The sequence below is a fragment of the Drosophila elegans genome, unplaced genomic scaffold (genome assembly GCF_018152505.1).
Source record: "Drosophila elegans isolate 14027-0461.03 unplaced genomic scaffold, ASM1815250v1 contig_149, whole genome shotgun sequence".
In the NCBI taxonomy this organism is placed as follows: Eukaryota; Metazoa; Arthropoda; class Insecta; order Diptera; family Drosophilidae; genus Drosophila; species Drosophila elegans.
In genome coordinates, this window is record NW_024545513.1 from 1,379,776 (window position 1) to 1,395,924 (window position 16,149).

The window sequence follows — 16,149 nt, forward strand, 5'->3', positions numbered from 1 at the left end:
ATTTCTAATCGATACTATCGATATATGGTATATTAAAAGGGTCACAACGCGGTCACACTGGTGGAATTACAAAAATTAATTAAATTAAACTTAAAGAACTTAAAGGCAATTAAGGGCACTTACAGCTGCAATTGGCCATCGGTGGCGACATGGAAGCGGAGCAACTGAAGCGTCTGGAGGCCAAGGAGGCGGACCAAATCCCCGCCATCCTGGACGAGTTCAACACGAAGGTAAGTGAGATCTCAATCTCCTCCAGACTTGCAGTGCCTTTTAGTCCCTGTCTTACTCCCTGTTTTTCCCTGTCAGCATGCGGATCTGCTGATCTTCGACAGCTTCCGCACGGACAACCAGTGGCACGAGCTGTGGCTGGCCATCTTTGGCATCCTCGACGACCAGCAGCTGAGTCACCTGCACACGCAGTGCTTGAATACAGTGAGGATTCTCACGCGCGACGAGTTCAGCCTGCAGACGAACTACATCGAGCAGGAGGTCAATACGCTGCTGCGTCTGGCCAGGATTGAGGCTAGTTCCTTGAAGCTGCCCGCCACGCCGGACGAGCTGAAGCAGCAGGAGCAGAAGCAGAAGCAGGAGGAGGAGCAGCAGCCCAGTCCCGGGCAATCGGAGGTGATAGCCGAGGCACTCAAGTGCCTGTGCAATCTGGTCTACCAGAACGCGGACTGCCGGCGGCAGTGCCTGCGCCAGCACTGCCTGGATGCGATCCTCAAGCGGGTGGCCTCCTCGATGCGCCATCCCTGTGCCCTGGAGTACTACGACATGAAGCTGCTCTTCCTGCTCACCGCTTTAGAGCCATCGGCCCGATCCCGCCTGCAGATCGACCTGAACGGGCTCACCTACATGACCAAGTGGCTGGACGACAAGCTGGGCGAGGAGGTGGCCGCCGGCGAGGAGCAGCTGAACATCATCTGCGAGCTGCTGAAGGTCATGTTCAATGTGACCAGTGCCCCGGACAAGAGTCCCAATGAGTACGAGATCCAGAGCCTCCATTTGACGGGCGTCCTCAGGGAGCTGCTCCTCCGCTTTGGCCAGATGGCAACGGACAAGGAGCGTGCCGTGATCACGCATGCCATCAATCTGCTGACCAACATCTCGGGCAGCTGCCTCACTGAGCTCACACTGCGCTGCTCCAATGCGGATAATGCACTGGAGGATAGGGATAAGGATAAGGATAAGGATATGGCTGGGAATGCGGATGCGGATAAGGGAGCTCAGGCCAAGCCCAAGCCATGCTGCAGTCAATGCTTCGAGAAGCGCAATGTGCGCAGTCTGGCCGTGCTGCTGGGTTACCTGCGGCAAACGCTGGCGCAGCAGGAGGCGGAGGCCAGCTCCTCGCACGAGCTGCTCTCACCGGTGCTCACTGTACTGGTGAAATGTGCGCGAAGCGATCGTGTGATGCGTCACTATCTGCGGCAGGAGATACTGCCGCCGCTGAGGGACGTAAGCCAGCGGCCAGAGATTGGTCAGGAGCTGCGCAATCACCTGTGCCGCTTCCTCACCCTGCCCGCCATGATCCTACGCGATCTCTCCGCCGAACTGCTCTTTGTCCTGTGCAAAGAGGACGTGGGCCGGATGATCAAGTACACGGGCTATGGCAATGCGGCCGGGCTGTTCGCCAAGCGCGGCATTCTCGACTGCCGGCGCGTGGAGGGCGCCGATAGCTACTCCTCGGACAGCGAGGACAGCGACACCGAGGAGTACAAGCGGCAGCAGGAGGGCATCAATCCGGTGCTGGGCTGTGTGGAGCCGCGCGGCCAGCGCAATCCGCTGGACGGGATGAGCGAGGAGCAGAAGGAGTACGAGGCCCTCCAGCTGGTCAATCTGATCGAGCAGCTGCGCCAGGGCGGCATCGTCAAGCCGGCGCTGATCGACAAGGATGGGCGGCCGCAGCCGCTGGAGCACATCCTCCAGCTGCAGGAGGAGCTGCCGCAGCAGCAGCTTGAGCAGAAGCGGAAGACCTAAGCCTCCGTACTCCTCAAACCTCGCATTTATTTGATGGCAAAAGTGGCTTTTTGAATGTGTTCCAAAAGCAGATTGTTATTTGTGTATCCTGTGCGCCAAAAGTAAGGTTTAAATTATTATTTAGTAACACCCAATGTTTTGCAGTGCACTGCTTCAAGTATCTATAATGAGTAATCCTGCTTTCTTGTACATGTTGTAGCCAAACTATTATTGATTTCACTTTAATGTTATCATTGTATCCCAAAGAGTTACGGATCTGCAAACTGTTATCAATTATTTAGCTTTGAGTATAACTTAGTGGCTTTTCCATTAGTTTTGCCAGTGATTTATGCGGAAATCTGGAGCTGTCACTAGATAACAAGCCGCTTGAGTCGATGACTAAATATGCAAAACAATCGTTGGCGTCTTCCGAATTGCAGGAAGTGGGGAGCACATCAACTCGAAACGAAGTGAAACCAAAACAGAATTCTTTTTATATACACACAGTTGGGCGAATTCGACTAATCTTTGTAACAATTAAGTGCATGTATTTATAAAGATTCCAATTATACACTTAGCAACTAGAAATGGGCTAAAATAAATCAAAGCTCTGATGCGCGATTCTCAAAACTGGGCTTTGGATTAGAAGTAATCTGTATCTCACTACCAGCTCTTATAATATAAATGTTGTATGTACTTAACTATAATTCAAGAGTCTAGAATCTAGAGCCTAACTAAACTTACAAGCAAGTCTATCCATGACAAACTTGAAATCCACTTCGATATGGATTTCGTTTTGTTTACCACCTATCCTCACATTGTTTTTTGTATCGAAAGTACACAATTAGGGGGTAAAGGAATGATTCCAAAAACTATTTAACAAAAAGGCACGTGTCTTTGTATCTATATACAGGAAATCCTATATAGAGCTTTATTGTGTTCAATTTTCTATAGCGATAGAGGACCTACTTACATACAAACATCTACATCAGAACTTAGTTATATTTGCTGTCGTTGATGTGTGTGCAAGTCAGTATGTGCGTCTATCCCAAGCTTAACAATAAATCAATCAACGTCTTGCTAAATCAATCGAACTACTTATTTTCATATTCATTTGGGTCCATGTTTCGAAAATGCATATATCTTAAAAATACGAAATATGATAGTTGCGGCTAGAGAAATGATCCCTTTACGATGTAACGTAACGTCTGCATGGAAACTCCCAGATCCCAACGATTGGGACTAGTGCACATTCGTATATATTGGGACAATAAATTGAAAATCAATAGTTTGGGACTAATGCACAGTCCTCTGTATTGAGACAAGAAATTAGGACAGGTCCTTTTATCGACACAAGGAAGATAGATATAACTCTGAATGCAAATTCAGAGATTTGGGACTAATGCACATTCGTATATATTGGGACAAGAACTTTGCAAAGGTCTCATTGGCTATACCAAGAAGAAAAACTCTGTTTGGGACTTATGCACTTTCGTATATATTGGGACAAGAACTTAGGACAAGGACCCGTTTGAGGAGTCCCGGGAGAAGTGCGCCTCCTGGATGTCGTTGTGGCGCAGTCGCATGTGATCGTAGCTGGGCGTCGGCAAATGCTGATGACGATGACAACGATGCGCCTTGTGGTGGAGTCCCAAAGCGGCCTGCTGCTCCTTGGCGGCCCTCTCCTCGAGGTAAAGACGCTTGCTAATTCGGGATTTCTCCAACTGGGCTGCTAGCCTTTGGGCCAAGTTACTGGTGGTAGGGTAGTCTGCGTTTGAGTCGGCGGTCACCACCTGCTCCACCTGGGATGCGGATTGCTTGGATGCCTTGGCTTCCCTGGATTCCCTGGCAAAAGGGCAAATGCTGGAGGCCTTGTAAACGCTGGCCAAATCGGGATGCTCGAACTCATTGGTCTCGTCGCGGGCGAGGAACTCCTGCAGCTGGAGCTGCTTCTGCTTGCGCTGCTCCTCGCGAAAGTACTCGTACGAGTGGTAGCAGGGCTCCCCACTGCCCCCCTTGGACGAGGACTGGCCAAACTGATCCGCCTGGAGCTCCTCCTGGAGCTCATCGTCGAGCTCCTCCTGCTTCCGCTGCAGCTGCTCCAAGTGGTAGCGCAACTCCCGGTGGCCGAGCACATCCCGGTTGTCGTGGACAAAGTTCACCAGCTGCCTCTTGCAATTGTCCATCTCGGCCTGCAGGTAACTGATCGTGGTGCCATAGCATACGTGTCCCGGCGTGTAGAATATATCGTTGTTCGGGTCCGACTTCTCCTGCTCCTCCTTCTGCTCCGTCTCCTGCTCCAGCTCCCTAATCTTCTTTAGCTCTAAGGCCTGGGCCTTGACCTTTGCCTTCATGTAGGCTATCACCTCCAGCTCCTCCCGTTCCGACTTCATCAGCCACAGGTTCTCGGTCGTACGCGTATTTCGTTGGCTATCCTTGTGCTCCCGATCCCCGTTCCGATCCCCGTTCCGATCCCCGTTCCGATCCCCAATCCGATCCCCGTTCCGATCGCCGTTCCGATCCCCAATCCGATCCCCGTTCCGATCCTTATCCTGCACTCTCTCCTTTCTCTGAACCTTTTCCCTGGCTTTCAGGGAACGACTTCGGAGTCGCTCGGTCTGATTGCTGATCTCCTCCGAGCTGGGTGTCATCAGGGGCATCTGGGTGTGGAGCAGGACCTGCGCCTGGGCCTTGGCCTCGGCATGGAACTTGGTCTGGGCGAGGGCCTGCGACTGCCACTTGGCGTGGTGCTTCTTCTTCGGCGCGGTGGCCGCCACAGCTGCCAGTTCCCGGTGGAGCGCCACATGGTTCTGCCGGTTATTGGGCAAGTTTCTTTCAGGAGCAGGAGCAGGAGCTGGAGCTGGAGGTGGAGTTGGAACCGGAGCTGGCTGTTTCCTTGAGACCTCCTTGGAGCGATGACGTGGCTGCTGCAGGGATGAGGAACAGGCTGGGATCACCTGCTGCTGCTGCTGCTGCTGCTGGTCCACCCAGTTTTGGGTGCTCCGATTCCGGTGATTCACCATCTCCAGGGCATGCTGATGAGGATGCGAACTCTCCTTCTTCTTGACCACCACCTGGGTCGTCTGGCTGGCCCTATATGTCCTGGGGGAGGGATTAGGATGAGTCGAACAGGTGATTCTCCCGGCAGGTTAACCACTGACAGACCAAACAGTTGCGCTCAAAATAATAGTAGCTGTTTCAGTTTATGCAAAACAAAAAAACTAGTACTATAAACTAAATGAGGCAAATATACAAATCTATATTTATCATAGGCGTAATATTTTAATATATAAAAAAAAAATTAAAACATTTTTCATACTTATATAATTAAAAAAAATCTTTTTTTTAATATTTTTAAATTTTTAAATAAATAAAATAGCAATTAAAACTTAACTAGAGGCTAAAATATATTTTCAAACATTTAAGAAAAAAAAATTTGTAATTTAAAAAATGGAGCAGTAATGGTTTTTTATATTCTTAAATTGTTATAAAATCATTTACATTGAAAAGTGAAATTTAAGGTTTTATTAACTGTTTTCATAATCCTTAAACAACAAAAAAAATCTCAAAGGTTTTTTAAACCTCATTTTGTTTATTGGTAAGCAAGAATTCAGAGCACTTTACATTGTCCCACTACTATTATTTTGACCGCAACTGTGTATAAGGTTTTCGGTTGGGTTGGGTGCAGAAGTGTGGTTGCCAATATAGGGAGCTAATCTCGTTATGATAGAAAGTTAATACTTGTCTTACAATTGCAAGATCATTTTAGAGTAGACATTATAAAGATCAATTACTGATCATTTTTGTTATTTGGTTGGTTTGGGTCTAAGGAGCTCATTTTTCATTGATTAATTTCAAATCTTGTATCTTATTGACTAAATATTAAAGTACATGATCGTTCAAAACTTGATAATAAAGTATTATTAGTTGACATCATGGCATGTTCGTTAAATTGTCAACTTTACCCTACAAACGTTAGACATGTAATTATAGTAATAGTTGAAATCTTGCTTAATCGAATAAAAAAAAATCAGCTAATATTATATTACATACAATTTAGACTTAGACTTATCTTAAATAGTTGTAAATATTTTTCTACAACAGTGAAACTACACCCAGAGAAAAATCACTTTGAATAAAATATTTTTTTTGTTTTCATTAAAGTGTACTGCATTTTATTTTTTTTTTATGTATGAAAAAATTTTAGTTTTAAATTAAGAACAAAATTAAAGTCTGTAATTTGCCTATAGGATAAAGCAATTATTATGTTAATAATAACATTATCAAGCTATTAGTCTATTTTAAGTAAGTGTATATTTAAAACAAAAATTTCTCTGGGTGTAGTAGTTCGTTCTCAACATACATATATTCCTATGAAATCATTAGAACCCCAAGGGAGAGGCATACTGCCAGGATGATATGGGGGTGTCCTATTGGCTCTGGCGATGATTGAGGCGCCTGGGATGCGGTTGTCTGTGCCGGGAGCGATGCAGTCGCTCCTTCAACGGGGCCGCCTGCACTGTGATGGACTGGAGGCGCTCCTTGGAGGCTTCCTGATGCCGCAAATTGGATGTGGAAGTGTTTGTGGTGGTGGTGGTGGTTGCAGTTGAGGAGTTGGCGCGCCTATGTTAGGGACGACGGTACCTGCAAAATAGGGGGACGAGCAGCTAGAGAAGCTCAGCCCAGTCCAGACCACTCCTCCCAAGTGACACCATCCCAACCAAAACCAACCCAACCCAGCAACCCATTCCAACCCATCCCATCTTATATGACAAGAACTCACCTGGTCCTTGACATGGATCGCTGGGGTTTGGTCGTCGTCGTCGTCGTCGTGGTTGTCGTCGTCGTTGTGGAGGCGGAGGTCTCTCGATTGCTCGAAGGCGTGGCACTTCCTCGCGACCCCAGGCCAATCATGTCGTACAGAGTGCTCCGGTACTTGTCCACCCGGTACCGCACATCGTCCTTCAGCGGCGGACGGATGTCCACCCGCAGCTCCATTTCCGCCGAGGCCGTCCGGAAGCGGCTCACATACGGATGCTTGAGGGCCGCCTTCGCCGTCAGCCGGCCGTGCGGATCCAACACCAGGAGGCACTTCACCAGCGAGATGGCGTCGTCGGAGCAGCTGCGCAGCATCTCGTCCAGCGAGTGGCGGCGGTCGCGATGCACCTTCTTGCACAGCAGCACACTACCGAAGGTGAGTCCGATCGACTCGATGTCCTGCTGGGTCACTGCCGGCAGGGCAGCCACGATTTTCTCTATCTGCAAAAATACAGCATTTCACATTTTATTATTATTATTATTATTAATTTTACTTTTAAGTTAATTTTTTTTTTGTTTACTCACCTGATTGACAGTGCTAGTGCCTTGGAACAGTGGCTTCTGTCTTATCATCTCGCCCAGGATGCAGCCCAAACCCCACATATCAATGCCTTTGGTATAACTGAAAAAAATATAATACATATTTAAAATATTTTGTTTATCTTATTGAAAATATATGCTAATTACTTGCGACTGGCCACCAGAATTTCAGGGGCGCGATACCAACGCGTGGCCACATAATCCGTCAGCATGGCGTCGTCCTCCAAATCATCATAGTCAGATTTTCGCTTCGTGGAGAGTGTGCGAGCCAGTCCAAAGTCGGCCACTTTGAGTCTAAAAAAATCAATTTGGAAATAGGTTATGAATGGATTTGATATTACAAGCATTTCCATTTTTTTAAAGCAAACTTACACTGATATAAAAAACATAGTAAGTACAAGTATTTTATTTTCAATATTAAATCATGCATTTTAATATGCATTCTATTTAACAAACCGTTTTTATGAATAATTTAAATATAAATAAAAAATGTTAGATTCAAGGCCAGATGTTTACTTTTAGCATTCCAAATTTGTATAAGTGTATTGATAGTATTTTTTATTTGGCAAAAGAAATTAAAATCAATAAGAAAATAGTAGTGTGATATTGAAAACACATTTCAACACCCGCTCGATAATTGGTAAAAACAAACCTATTTAAATTTGTATGCTAGAAATTATCTTTATAAATTCCAGTTGGTTTTGGAACTATAGTTTCGATATCCTCTTTTATGGTAAAGTACAAAAAATAGGCTAATTTCATCTGTGGCATCCACTCACCTGCATTTGCTATCGATCAGGATGTTACTGGGCTTCAGGTCCCTGTGGATGACGTTGCCCGAGTGCATGTACTTGATGGCATTGATCAGCTGGTACATGACGAAGCGCTTGTGAATGTCCTTGAGGACATCGCCCTTCTTGATCACGTTGTGCAGGTCGCTTTCCATGAACTCGAACACCAAATAAAAGTCTAAATTGTTGGCAGCCCTGCGGAGAGAAGGAAAAGCATTAATAAGGAAAGTATTCAAAAACGATGGGCTCGTCGTTATATAGTATACCCACTTGCACACATCCATCAGCCGGATAATGTTGGGATGGTGACGAAAGGCGCGCAGGAATATCACCTCGCGGTAAGTGCGCTGGGCATCGGTATCATCCCGGAACGCATCAAAGATCTTCTTCAGGGCCACCGTCTCGTTATGCCTTTTGTCAGTGGCCTTCCAAACGATGCCATAGGCACCTTTGCCCAAGCGCTGAAAAAAGAAATTTTAATTTTAATATTAAACATTTATTTTTCATTTTTTAACGAAAAAAATCAATTTTAAATATCCGGTGGTTCGAAATGAAAAAGTGTTGTGTTTAATTTACTCAAACTTCTTGACCTTCTTTTTTTATTTCATTTTGGTTGAACTCTGCACTCTAGACAACTTTACTTTAAAATTTTAAATTTTGTAAAATTGTAATAAAATATTATTCCCATTTTTGGGAATTTCGAAACAGATGCTCCAGTTGGGTGCCGCTAATACCACTAATAAGTGGTAAATTTTTAGAAATAAAATCATAGATTTGGTACATGACTTTTCATTTATAAAAGGAAATTTAACTGGTTCGGTATAGGAAGTTGTAGGGTTCGAATTTTCTCTGGTTTCCAGGGATTTTGGACTCACCTTTCGGATATCGAAGTTGCGCTCTACATTTTGGTCCAGCTCGTGAATGCGTCGCTCATGGTCGGTACCGCTGGCTTGGCTGGCCATAGTATCCTTGCAATTATGCTTCTGCCTGGCCTTGTTCTTGGGCCCGGAAACTGGATTTGAACCTGCACCTCCTGCTGGCTGGGATGGGAATTCGGATGCTGCAACTGCTCGGGTAGCTTTGTAATGTTTTTTAGCACTTGGGACGCACCGCCGGGTGCCCAGAACTCGAAAAATGTACAGCCCGACTAAGGAGATGTAAATGGAGTAAGAGAGATGTATAGTCGCAGTCGTAGTCGTCGTCAACTATAATTGGCAGCCACTGTAGTTGTTGCTGTTGCGCGTGGCAGTGGCAGTGGCAGTAACGAACGAGTGGTTTTGCGGCACCGAACTGGAGCATCTGGTGGGGAACTCTCGTCCTCGCGTGCTCACTCCCATATGCAAACGGCATCAAGTATGTAAAATAAAATTAAACGCCAACAAAAACAAAACAGAAACTTCACAGAGAAAAAAAGCTGGTTAACTCAAAATTTCAGGATAAATATAATATTTTTGTGACTTTTAAATTATTATTTAATTTATAATCTATAATGGGTGTAATAGATTAAATAATAGTTTAAATTATGAAAAATATAATGCATATGCATTGTTACTATATTATAATATATTAAAACGTCAAAAAAAGCAACTTTACAGAAAAAAAATTAAATTAAGAAATAAAATGCATTAGTTAAATCAAATCTGTACTATATTTTTCAATTATAAATATTTTGATTAAATGTTTTTTGCCTGGACTAAGACAAAGTAACAATAATAATATTGATGAGATAGTGGACGAAATAGTCATATCTTTTCTCTCTCTGTATACAAATGCACCGGAAACGGAACAACGGCCATAACGGGAGCACAAATAAAAAGCTAAAAAAAAGAAAACAAAATAAAAGGAATAAATAAATCGCGAGGCGAACCTGATTGAAACCGAATTATTGTTAGATCGATCGGGGAGAAGGCGAAAGCGAAAACGAGAGCCAATGCCTACAATGTGTCTACAGTGGACCCTTAAGTGCCCAGGGCAACGTTGCCACAGTGCGCGCCCGCTACAGTGAACCAGTCAGAATAATTGATCTTATCGGACGTTAATTAAGCACATATTTATTATTTCATTAATGGTATTTTACTTATTAAAAAATCTAATATCTTATAGTGAAATTAATTTGTAGATGTACAAAGTGGAAACGACAATAAATAAGTATGGCTATAAGTATTAACACAAATTGTGTACAAAAATATTTTTTATATTCCCAAAAATGTATTGTTATTAAGTAAAAAAAAAGTTTCACTCTCGCGTAAGCTAATCAAAGAGCACGTTCATTCGTTATGGTGTTCACTGTATTACTGTTACTTCGCCTTCTTCCGTTATTGTTGCTTTTATTGTTGTTGCTGCAAGAAACGCCGCAAAACAATCAAATGGAAATACACGTCATGCGATTTGGCAGTACGAAAATCAGCAACAAAAGTTGGCAAATGAATTTGTTTAACAAATAAATAGGCACAAGTACTCCTCATATGGCAAAGGTCCTAACACAGGGCAACAAAACTGAAGCTAAATCGTAAATACAACCAATAAGATCATCGAAATGCGCTACTGCGCTGAAAAGTAGGCTCCTAAAAGTGCAGTATCATGCACTGGAAATGCAACCCTGCATGTACAAATCATGTTGCGCAGGTGCAAATGGCTGACGTCACAGCTCAAAGAGTAACGCAAATAACAAACTTCCTATTTTCAATTATTAAGCTCCAAGATATTTCAGTATTGTGATCTATTATATACACATTTTAAATATTATTATGCAGATTAATATATCACGTGCCTGTTGGACCTATACATATCAAAATGATAATTGCAATTTTTTTCTGAGTAGTTGGAATTAAAAAAAAATTAAAATACCCGAAAAAGTAACTAAGTAATATCTAGTTTCTGTTAGCCAGTGTTAGCCAGGCCCAAAAACAACAGCCACAATGGCCCAATTGAATGTGGCACAAAAGTTTTCAAGTGGAGCACGTCACTTACCCGAAAGAGGATTCGGTGGGATGGTGGCTAACTAGGGGTTAGCTGGATGGATGAATTTGTGATTGTAAGTCAACTGGCAATTTGCACAATATGGATACAAAATATATATATAATCAAAGAACGTAACGCGAATCTCAAACTGTAAGGGATACGGGGATTTTAAAAGTTAGTTTTTTGTTTTTTCATAATAATAATCCATTGACTAACCTGCAGTTAATGTGATGAGCGAGCCTGAGGCAGTTCAGCACATTGACTGTGGAACACACAAAACGAAACGTGTAAAATAAAATGCCTCGCGATAATCCTTTTCTATCTGATCCTGTTTTGATTCCCAATTCTGGCACTCGCTAGTCTCCACTAACTTGTCCGGAAAAAGTCCTTGGATGGTTTGGTTTTGGTTTTGGTTTCCCAATCCCGATTTATACCGATTCGGTGTCGGATCAGCTGGCGCCACTTGTAAATTTGAACGTTTCACTCGCGGTTCCATGCGCGTCTTAATTTGCACGGATTTAATTGGAATAGAAAATATATGTAGTACATATGCGTATATAGAGATCGGTATGCTCGGTATACTCGGGCGAGGTCGAGTCCATTAGTCGCCGCAGTCGCCTGCTGGACGATGGTATCTCTCACCTTTGGATTCCGATTTTACAAAACAAGAGACTCTCGAATCGAATACCAAAATGTGTGAGTGTTTTATATTTTGGAATCGAATCGAATCGAAACGAACCGGGTCGTGTGTGAAGTAGAAAAATTCCGGAATATAACTGACAATCGAGAGTTGGTTTTTGTCCCGTCAGCCATAAATCGCCACGACTACTTGGTGCTTCGACTCGTTCGAAATTTCGACTGCACTTCCCCGCCCCCCAAATGTCCCGAAATCCCTCCATAGCCCAAAGTATTCAGCAGTTTCCATCGTTTCCATTGGTTGCCCCCGCCCACCAAAGATGCATATCATTCACCAAAAACCCTCGTTGTAGAGCTTAACAATGGGGTTGAGTACACATTGCCGTTTAAAAAACCAAATAAAGACGCAAGTTTTTTGAATAAGAGTAAATATATATGACGGTTATATGATCAGGACACAGAGAAAATTGCAATGACAAATTGTCTTAATTTTAAAACACGCAAATTCTTTAGAATTTTGAAAGTACACATACATGAAACACAACCTACAAAATATTAATTTTTGCACTTCTAACTTACACCAAAGTACAATCTCAAACTTATATATCATAATCCAATGACAGTTAGAGAACATTTTGTTAAAAGTAAATATATATATGAGGGTTAAATGATCAGGAAAAAATTGCAATGACAAATTGTCTTAATTTTAAAACACGAAAATTCTTTAGAATTTTGAAAGTACACATACATGAAACACAACCTACAAAATATTAATTTTTGCACTTCTAACTTACACCAAAGTACAATCTCAAACTTACATATCATAATCCAATGACAGTTAGAGAACATTAAACAGAGTAGATATATATGAGGGTTACATGATTAGGACATAGAAGAATCGTAATGCCAAATTGTATTAATTTTTAAATACGCAAATTCTTTAGAATTTTCAAAGTAAGCAAACAAGAAATACAGCCTACAAGATTAATATTTACATTTCTAACTTACATATCATAATCCAATGACAGCTAGAGAACATTTAACATAAAAAGACAAATAAAGTTTTAAGTTTTAACAAAATTAATTTAAGGACAAACAAATTTTAACTTTTACTATGAAATATTTATACAATAAATTAAGTCTAAATAAAACTGTCTAGAAAATACTAAACTTAAATAAATTAAAACCTTGTTAAATCTGCAGTGAATGTTAATGTTATTATTTAAAAACAACATGAATGATATTTTTGAGCGAGCGAGCCCAATCTAACCTTTCCCTTTTTATGGCCAGGTTGCTATCAATAAATGCATATTTGATGCTTAGTTTTCGATAACAAACGATCCCGGCGCTTAGCAACCTCCTGTTTTTATATTTTTTCTTTCTTAGGGAACTTAACAATGTGCGATCCGGTTGCCAGGAGAGATATTATTTACATACCATGTGGGGGTTGTGAAAAGACGGCTGGATTCGCGTACCAAAGGGTTTCTTGCATGTCAGTTTATTGCTTTTGTTTTTACGTATGCTTAGGGGAATGGATATCTATGGCTTTCGCTGCAGGTAGATTAGTTTTTGTTGTTGCTGTTGCTGCAGCTGCTGCTGTTGCAGCTGCTGCTGTTGCTGCTGCTGCTGTTGCTGCTGCTGCTGTTGCTGCTGTTGCTGCTGTTGCTGCTGTTGCTGCTGTTGCTGCTGTTGCTGCTGCTGTTGCAATAGCAATTGCTGCTGCTGGTGCTTTTCCTGATTCAGCTTCTGCTGCGCATGCATCTGCTGCTGGTGCGCCTGGCGTCGCTTCTGCTTCTCGAACTCGGCCAAATGCTCCTGCTGCTTGCGCACCAGCTCGTCCATCACCTCGTGGTTGTAGGTGGAGTGCAGCATCAGGCCGAGCAGATTGGCGCGCGAGGTGAGCTGCTGGCGCAGCATGCGCTCCTGCTCCATCAGGTCGTCCATTTTGAGCCATTGACGCACCCGCTCCAGATCGATCTCCGCCCGCCGGATCTTCTCCCAGGCGTAGTGCTTGAAGCAATTCTTCTTCGGCGCCCGGCAAAACTCGCCGGCGGGCGTGAAGACGTCGTTGACCAGCGGCGAGCCGCACACATCCGTGTCGCTTACCTTCGGGTCCTTGCTGTGCTCGGGACACAGCACTCTCAAGCGCTTGCAGTACGTCTTGCTGGCCGGATTGTAGAAGTCACAGAACATATTGTTGCCCTCCATGCGCGTTTGGAATATGCTGCCGAAGCTGGCCTGCGATTCGTATTTGTTGAAGCACTTCTCCATGTGCTTGATGGCCGTGCGCGAGTGAATCTCGTGGCCGCAGGTGATGCAGTACATGCTCTGCTCGTCCTCCATGTCCGCCGTATCGTGCGACCCCATCGCGTCGATGGAGCTGCGCTTGGCCCGCTCCACAATCATGTTCAGCTCCTCGGAGCGCTTCTCCAGCTCGGCGAGGGCGAAGCGCACCAGCGACTGCTTGTGCCGGATGCCCTCCAGGTGCTTGCGCGTATCCTCGGCGGCGTGGCAGGGCGTCAGGTTCCACTCCTGCAGGCGCTGCGGCAGGACCTTTACAATTTGAGAGGTGTCTTCAATGAATATCACATAAACTCAAGTGTGTGGTGGACGAAGGTACGGCTAAATTTATACCTGTTCACTAGTACTAGTCTTCTTACAGCTGTGTTCACGAAAATAGTAGTTTTTAAGCTTATGTTAATAGAAATCAAAACTAGTTTTAAAGCACATATAAAAGTTCACCTTTATCATAATTTGTTAGTTTTGTAGTTTTTAAAATGTTTTAATTCCAAATCAAAGAGAAACAGGATTTTGTTATTTTCTTAAATTTGTTTGAAATATCTTACTACTATTTAATTATTTTAAAAATAATAATTCGTTCATTTGTGTAAAAAAGGGGTTTCTTTTCGACGAAACACTTAAATAATTTCTTAAAATCCAAAAGTTCATTATAGTGTGACACTTAAAGAATGTTTTGCAAGTGCTATATGTGCAAACCTGGAAAATGCTGTCATTGCCATACTATTTAATATTTCTTTATTAAAATTTAACACAATGTACTTTAAATGTCATACTAGATTTTAAGCGTTTTGTCAAAAATGCCCCTTTGTTTTGACACGAACTAACGAACTAAGTGCAAAGCTTGGCACTAGCTTAGCTTATATATGCATACCTGGAAGATGCGGTTGGTGGCCAGATTGAATCCGCACTTGTCGCTGCAGTACTTGCTCTGCGGCCTCGCCTGGCAGCAGCACTTCGGACCGTGGCACTGTCGCGTGCCCTCCAGCTCCGGATTGAGGTACACCTCGGGGCTGGCCGCCCGCAGGCCCGCCTTCGGCTTGCGGTCCTTGGGCGCGGCCTTCTCCCGCTTGCGGCCCTGACCCTGTGGCGCCGACTCCTTGCCACTGGTCGTCGCCTGGGCCTGGGCCACGCACGTGCGGAATATGCAGCGCGGCTTGTGGCCCACGCGGACGCGACAGGCATCGCACTGGTTGCAATTGGGACGCCGGCATCCCTCGCAGGTGCCGCACCGCTTGCCCGCCTTTGGCTCCCTAGCATTGCTGTTCTTCCGCTTCAGCGATGGCAGTTGGGCGGGTCCGGGTGCCGCGCCAGGTGCTCCACTTCCGCCAGGTGCTCCGCCACTTGGAGCCAAACCCAAGCCCTGTGTGGCACTCAAACTGGTGGAGGCGGCGTTCGAGGCGGCCGTCCGTTCGGTGGCCACCAGGCGGAATATGGTCTGCAGCTCCGGATTCTCCTTCTTGCAGCGCCGGCAGTAGTACTGCTTGATGTGCTTGGCCTCCTTCTCGGTGATCCCGATGCAGTCGCCGTGGTACCACTCCTCACAGCCATCGCAACCGCTGGCGGAATCAATGTTAGTTGAGGATCATATTTGTACTGACTGTCCTGTGGAACTCACATCATAAACCTGTCGGAGTCGGAGGAGCGGCAGATGCAGTAGGCCTGATCCTCCTGCTTCAGTATGGTGGCTATTTTGGACTTGCGCTCAGGGAGATCGAACTCCCTCGCAATCTCGCGCCGGATTTCCTCTTTCTACGGACACACAATCGAATAATAGTATTAATTGTGCCATGGTAATCTTCGCCAGCTTACCGTCTTCTTGTATTTCCGTTTGTCCGCCATGCCGCACCAACTTCTTCAAGAATTCAAGTCTATGAATTTACCAGGTCCCAAAAAAAAATAAACTATTTCAAAATGGTGATGGCACTTAAGCACAACATAATGATGACACTTTAGGAGAACATCGATTAGTCGCCTAAATGTGCGTGAGACCCATCGATACGTAGAAAAACAAATCTTTATTGAATTAATTAAAACATATGTATAATATGAATAAAGAAGTATATTAATGAACTCTAATTGAAAACACTTTACAATTGTATTATTATTACTTTGTTGATAAAGAATTTGGTACATATGTGTTTTATAT

General features: G+C 44.1%; 3 protein-coding genes across 4 annotated transcripts; 1 reads left to right on the forward strand and 2 right to left on the reverse strand.

Moving 5' to 3' along the window:
• The first annotated feature begins 37 nt into the window (after positions 1–37).
• LOC108137417 (synembryn) lies at positions 38–3,045 on the forward strand. The gene is made up of 2 exons (XM_017259076.2): positions 38–230; positions 307–3,045. Exons 1-2 carry the CDS (start codon positions 150–152, stop codon positions 1,975–1,977), a joined length of 1,752 nt encoding a protein of 583 aa, XP_017114565.1. The 5' UTR covers positions 38–149; the 3' UTR covers positions 1,978–3,045.
• A 385-nt stretch (positions 3,046–3,430) lies between these two features.
• LOC108137415 (extracellular signal-regulated kinase 7) lies at positions 3,431–11,856 on the reverse strand. Of its 2 annotated transcripts, none has more exons than XM_017259074.2 (10): positions 11,709–11,856; positions 11,283–11,568; positions 11,076–11,214; positions 8,981–9,252; positions 8,376–8,566; positions 8,094–8,300; positions 7,462–7,608; positions 7,300–7,396; positions 6,740–7,215; positions 3,431–5,058 (listed from the first exon to the last, which is right to left on the reverse strand). In XM_017259074.2, the coding sequence occupies exons 4-10, from the start codon at positions 9,065–9,067 to the stop codon at positions 3,471–3,473; spliced, it is 2,793 nt and encodes a 930-aa protein (XP_017114563.1). In that variant the 5' UTR covers positions 9,068–9,252; positions 11,076–11,214; positions 11,283–11,568; positions 11,709–11,856; the 3' UTR covers positions 3,431–3,470. The 2 variants fall into 2 exon arrangements, with proteins under 2 accessions (XP_017114563.1, XP_017114564.1); XM_017259075.2 differs by lacking the exon at positions 3,431–5,058 and adding an exon at positions 6,255–6,600 and having other exon boundaries at positions 11,709–11,850.
• Positions 11,857–13,184: 1,328 nt separating this feature from the next.
• Positions 13,185–15,944, reverse strand: LOC108137433 (CXXC-type zinc finger protein 1). Its single transcript, XM_017259096.2, has 4 exons — positions 15,813–15,944; positions 15,619–15,752; positions 14,875–15,559; positions 13,185–14,255 (listed from the first exon to the last, which is right to left on the reverse strand). Exons 1-4 carry the CDS (start codon positions 15,840–15,842, stop codon positions 13,242–13,244), a joined length of 1,863 nt encoding a protein of 620 aa, XP_017114585.1. The 5' UTR covers positions 15,843–15,944; the 3' UTR covers positions 13,185–13,241.
• Between the last annotated feature and the right edge of the window lie 205 nt (positions 15,945–16,149).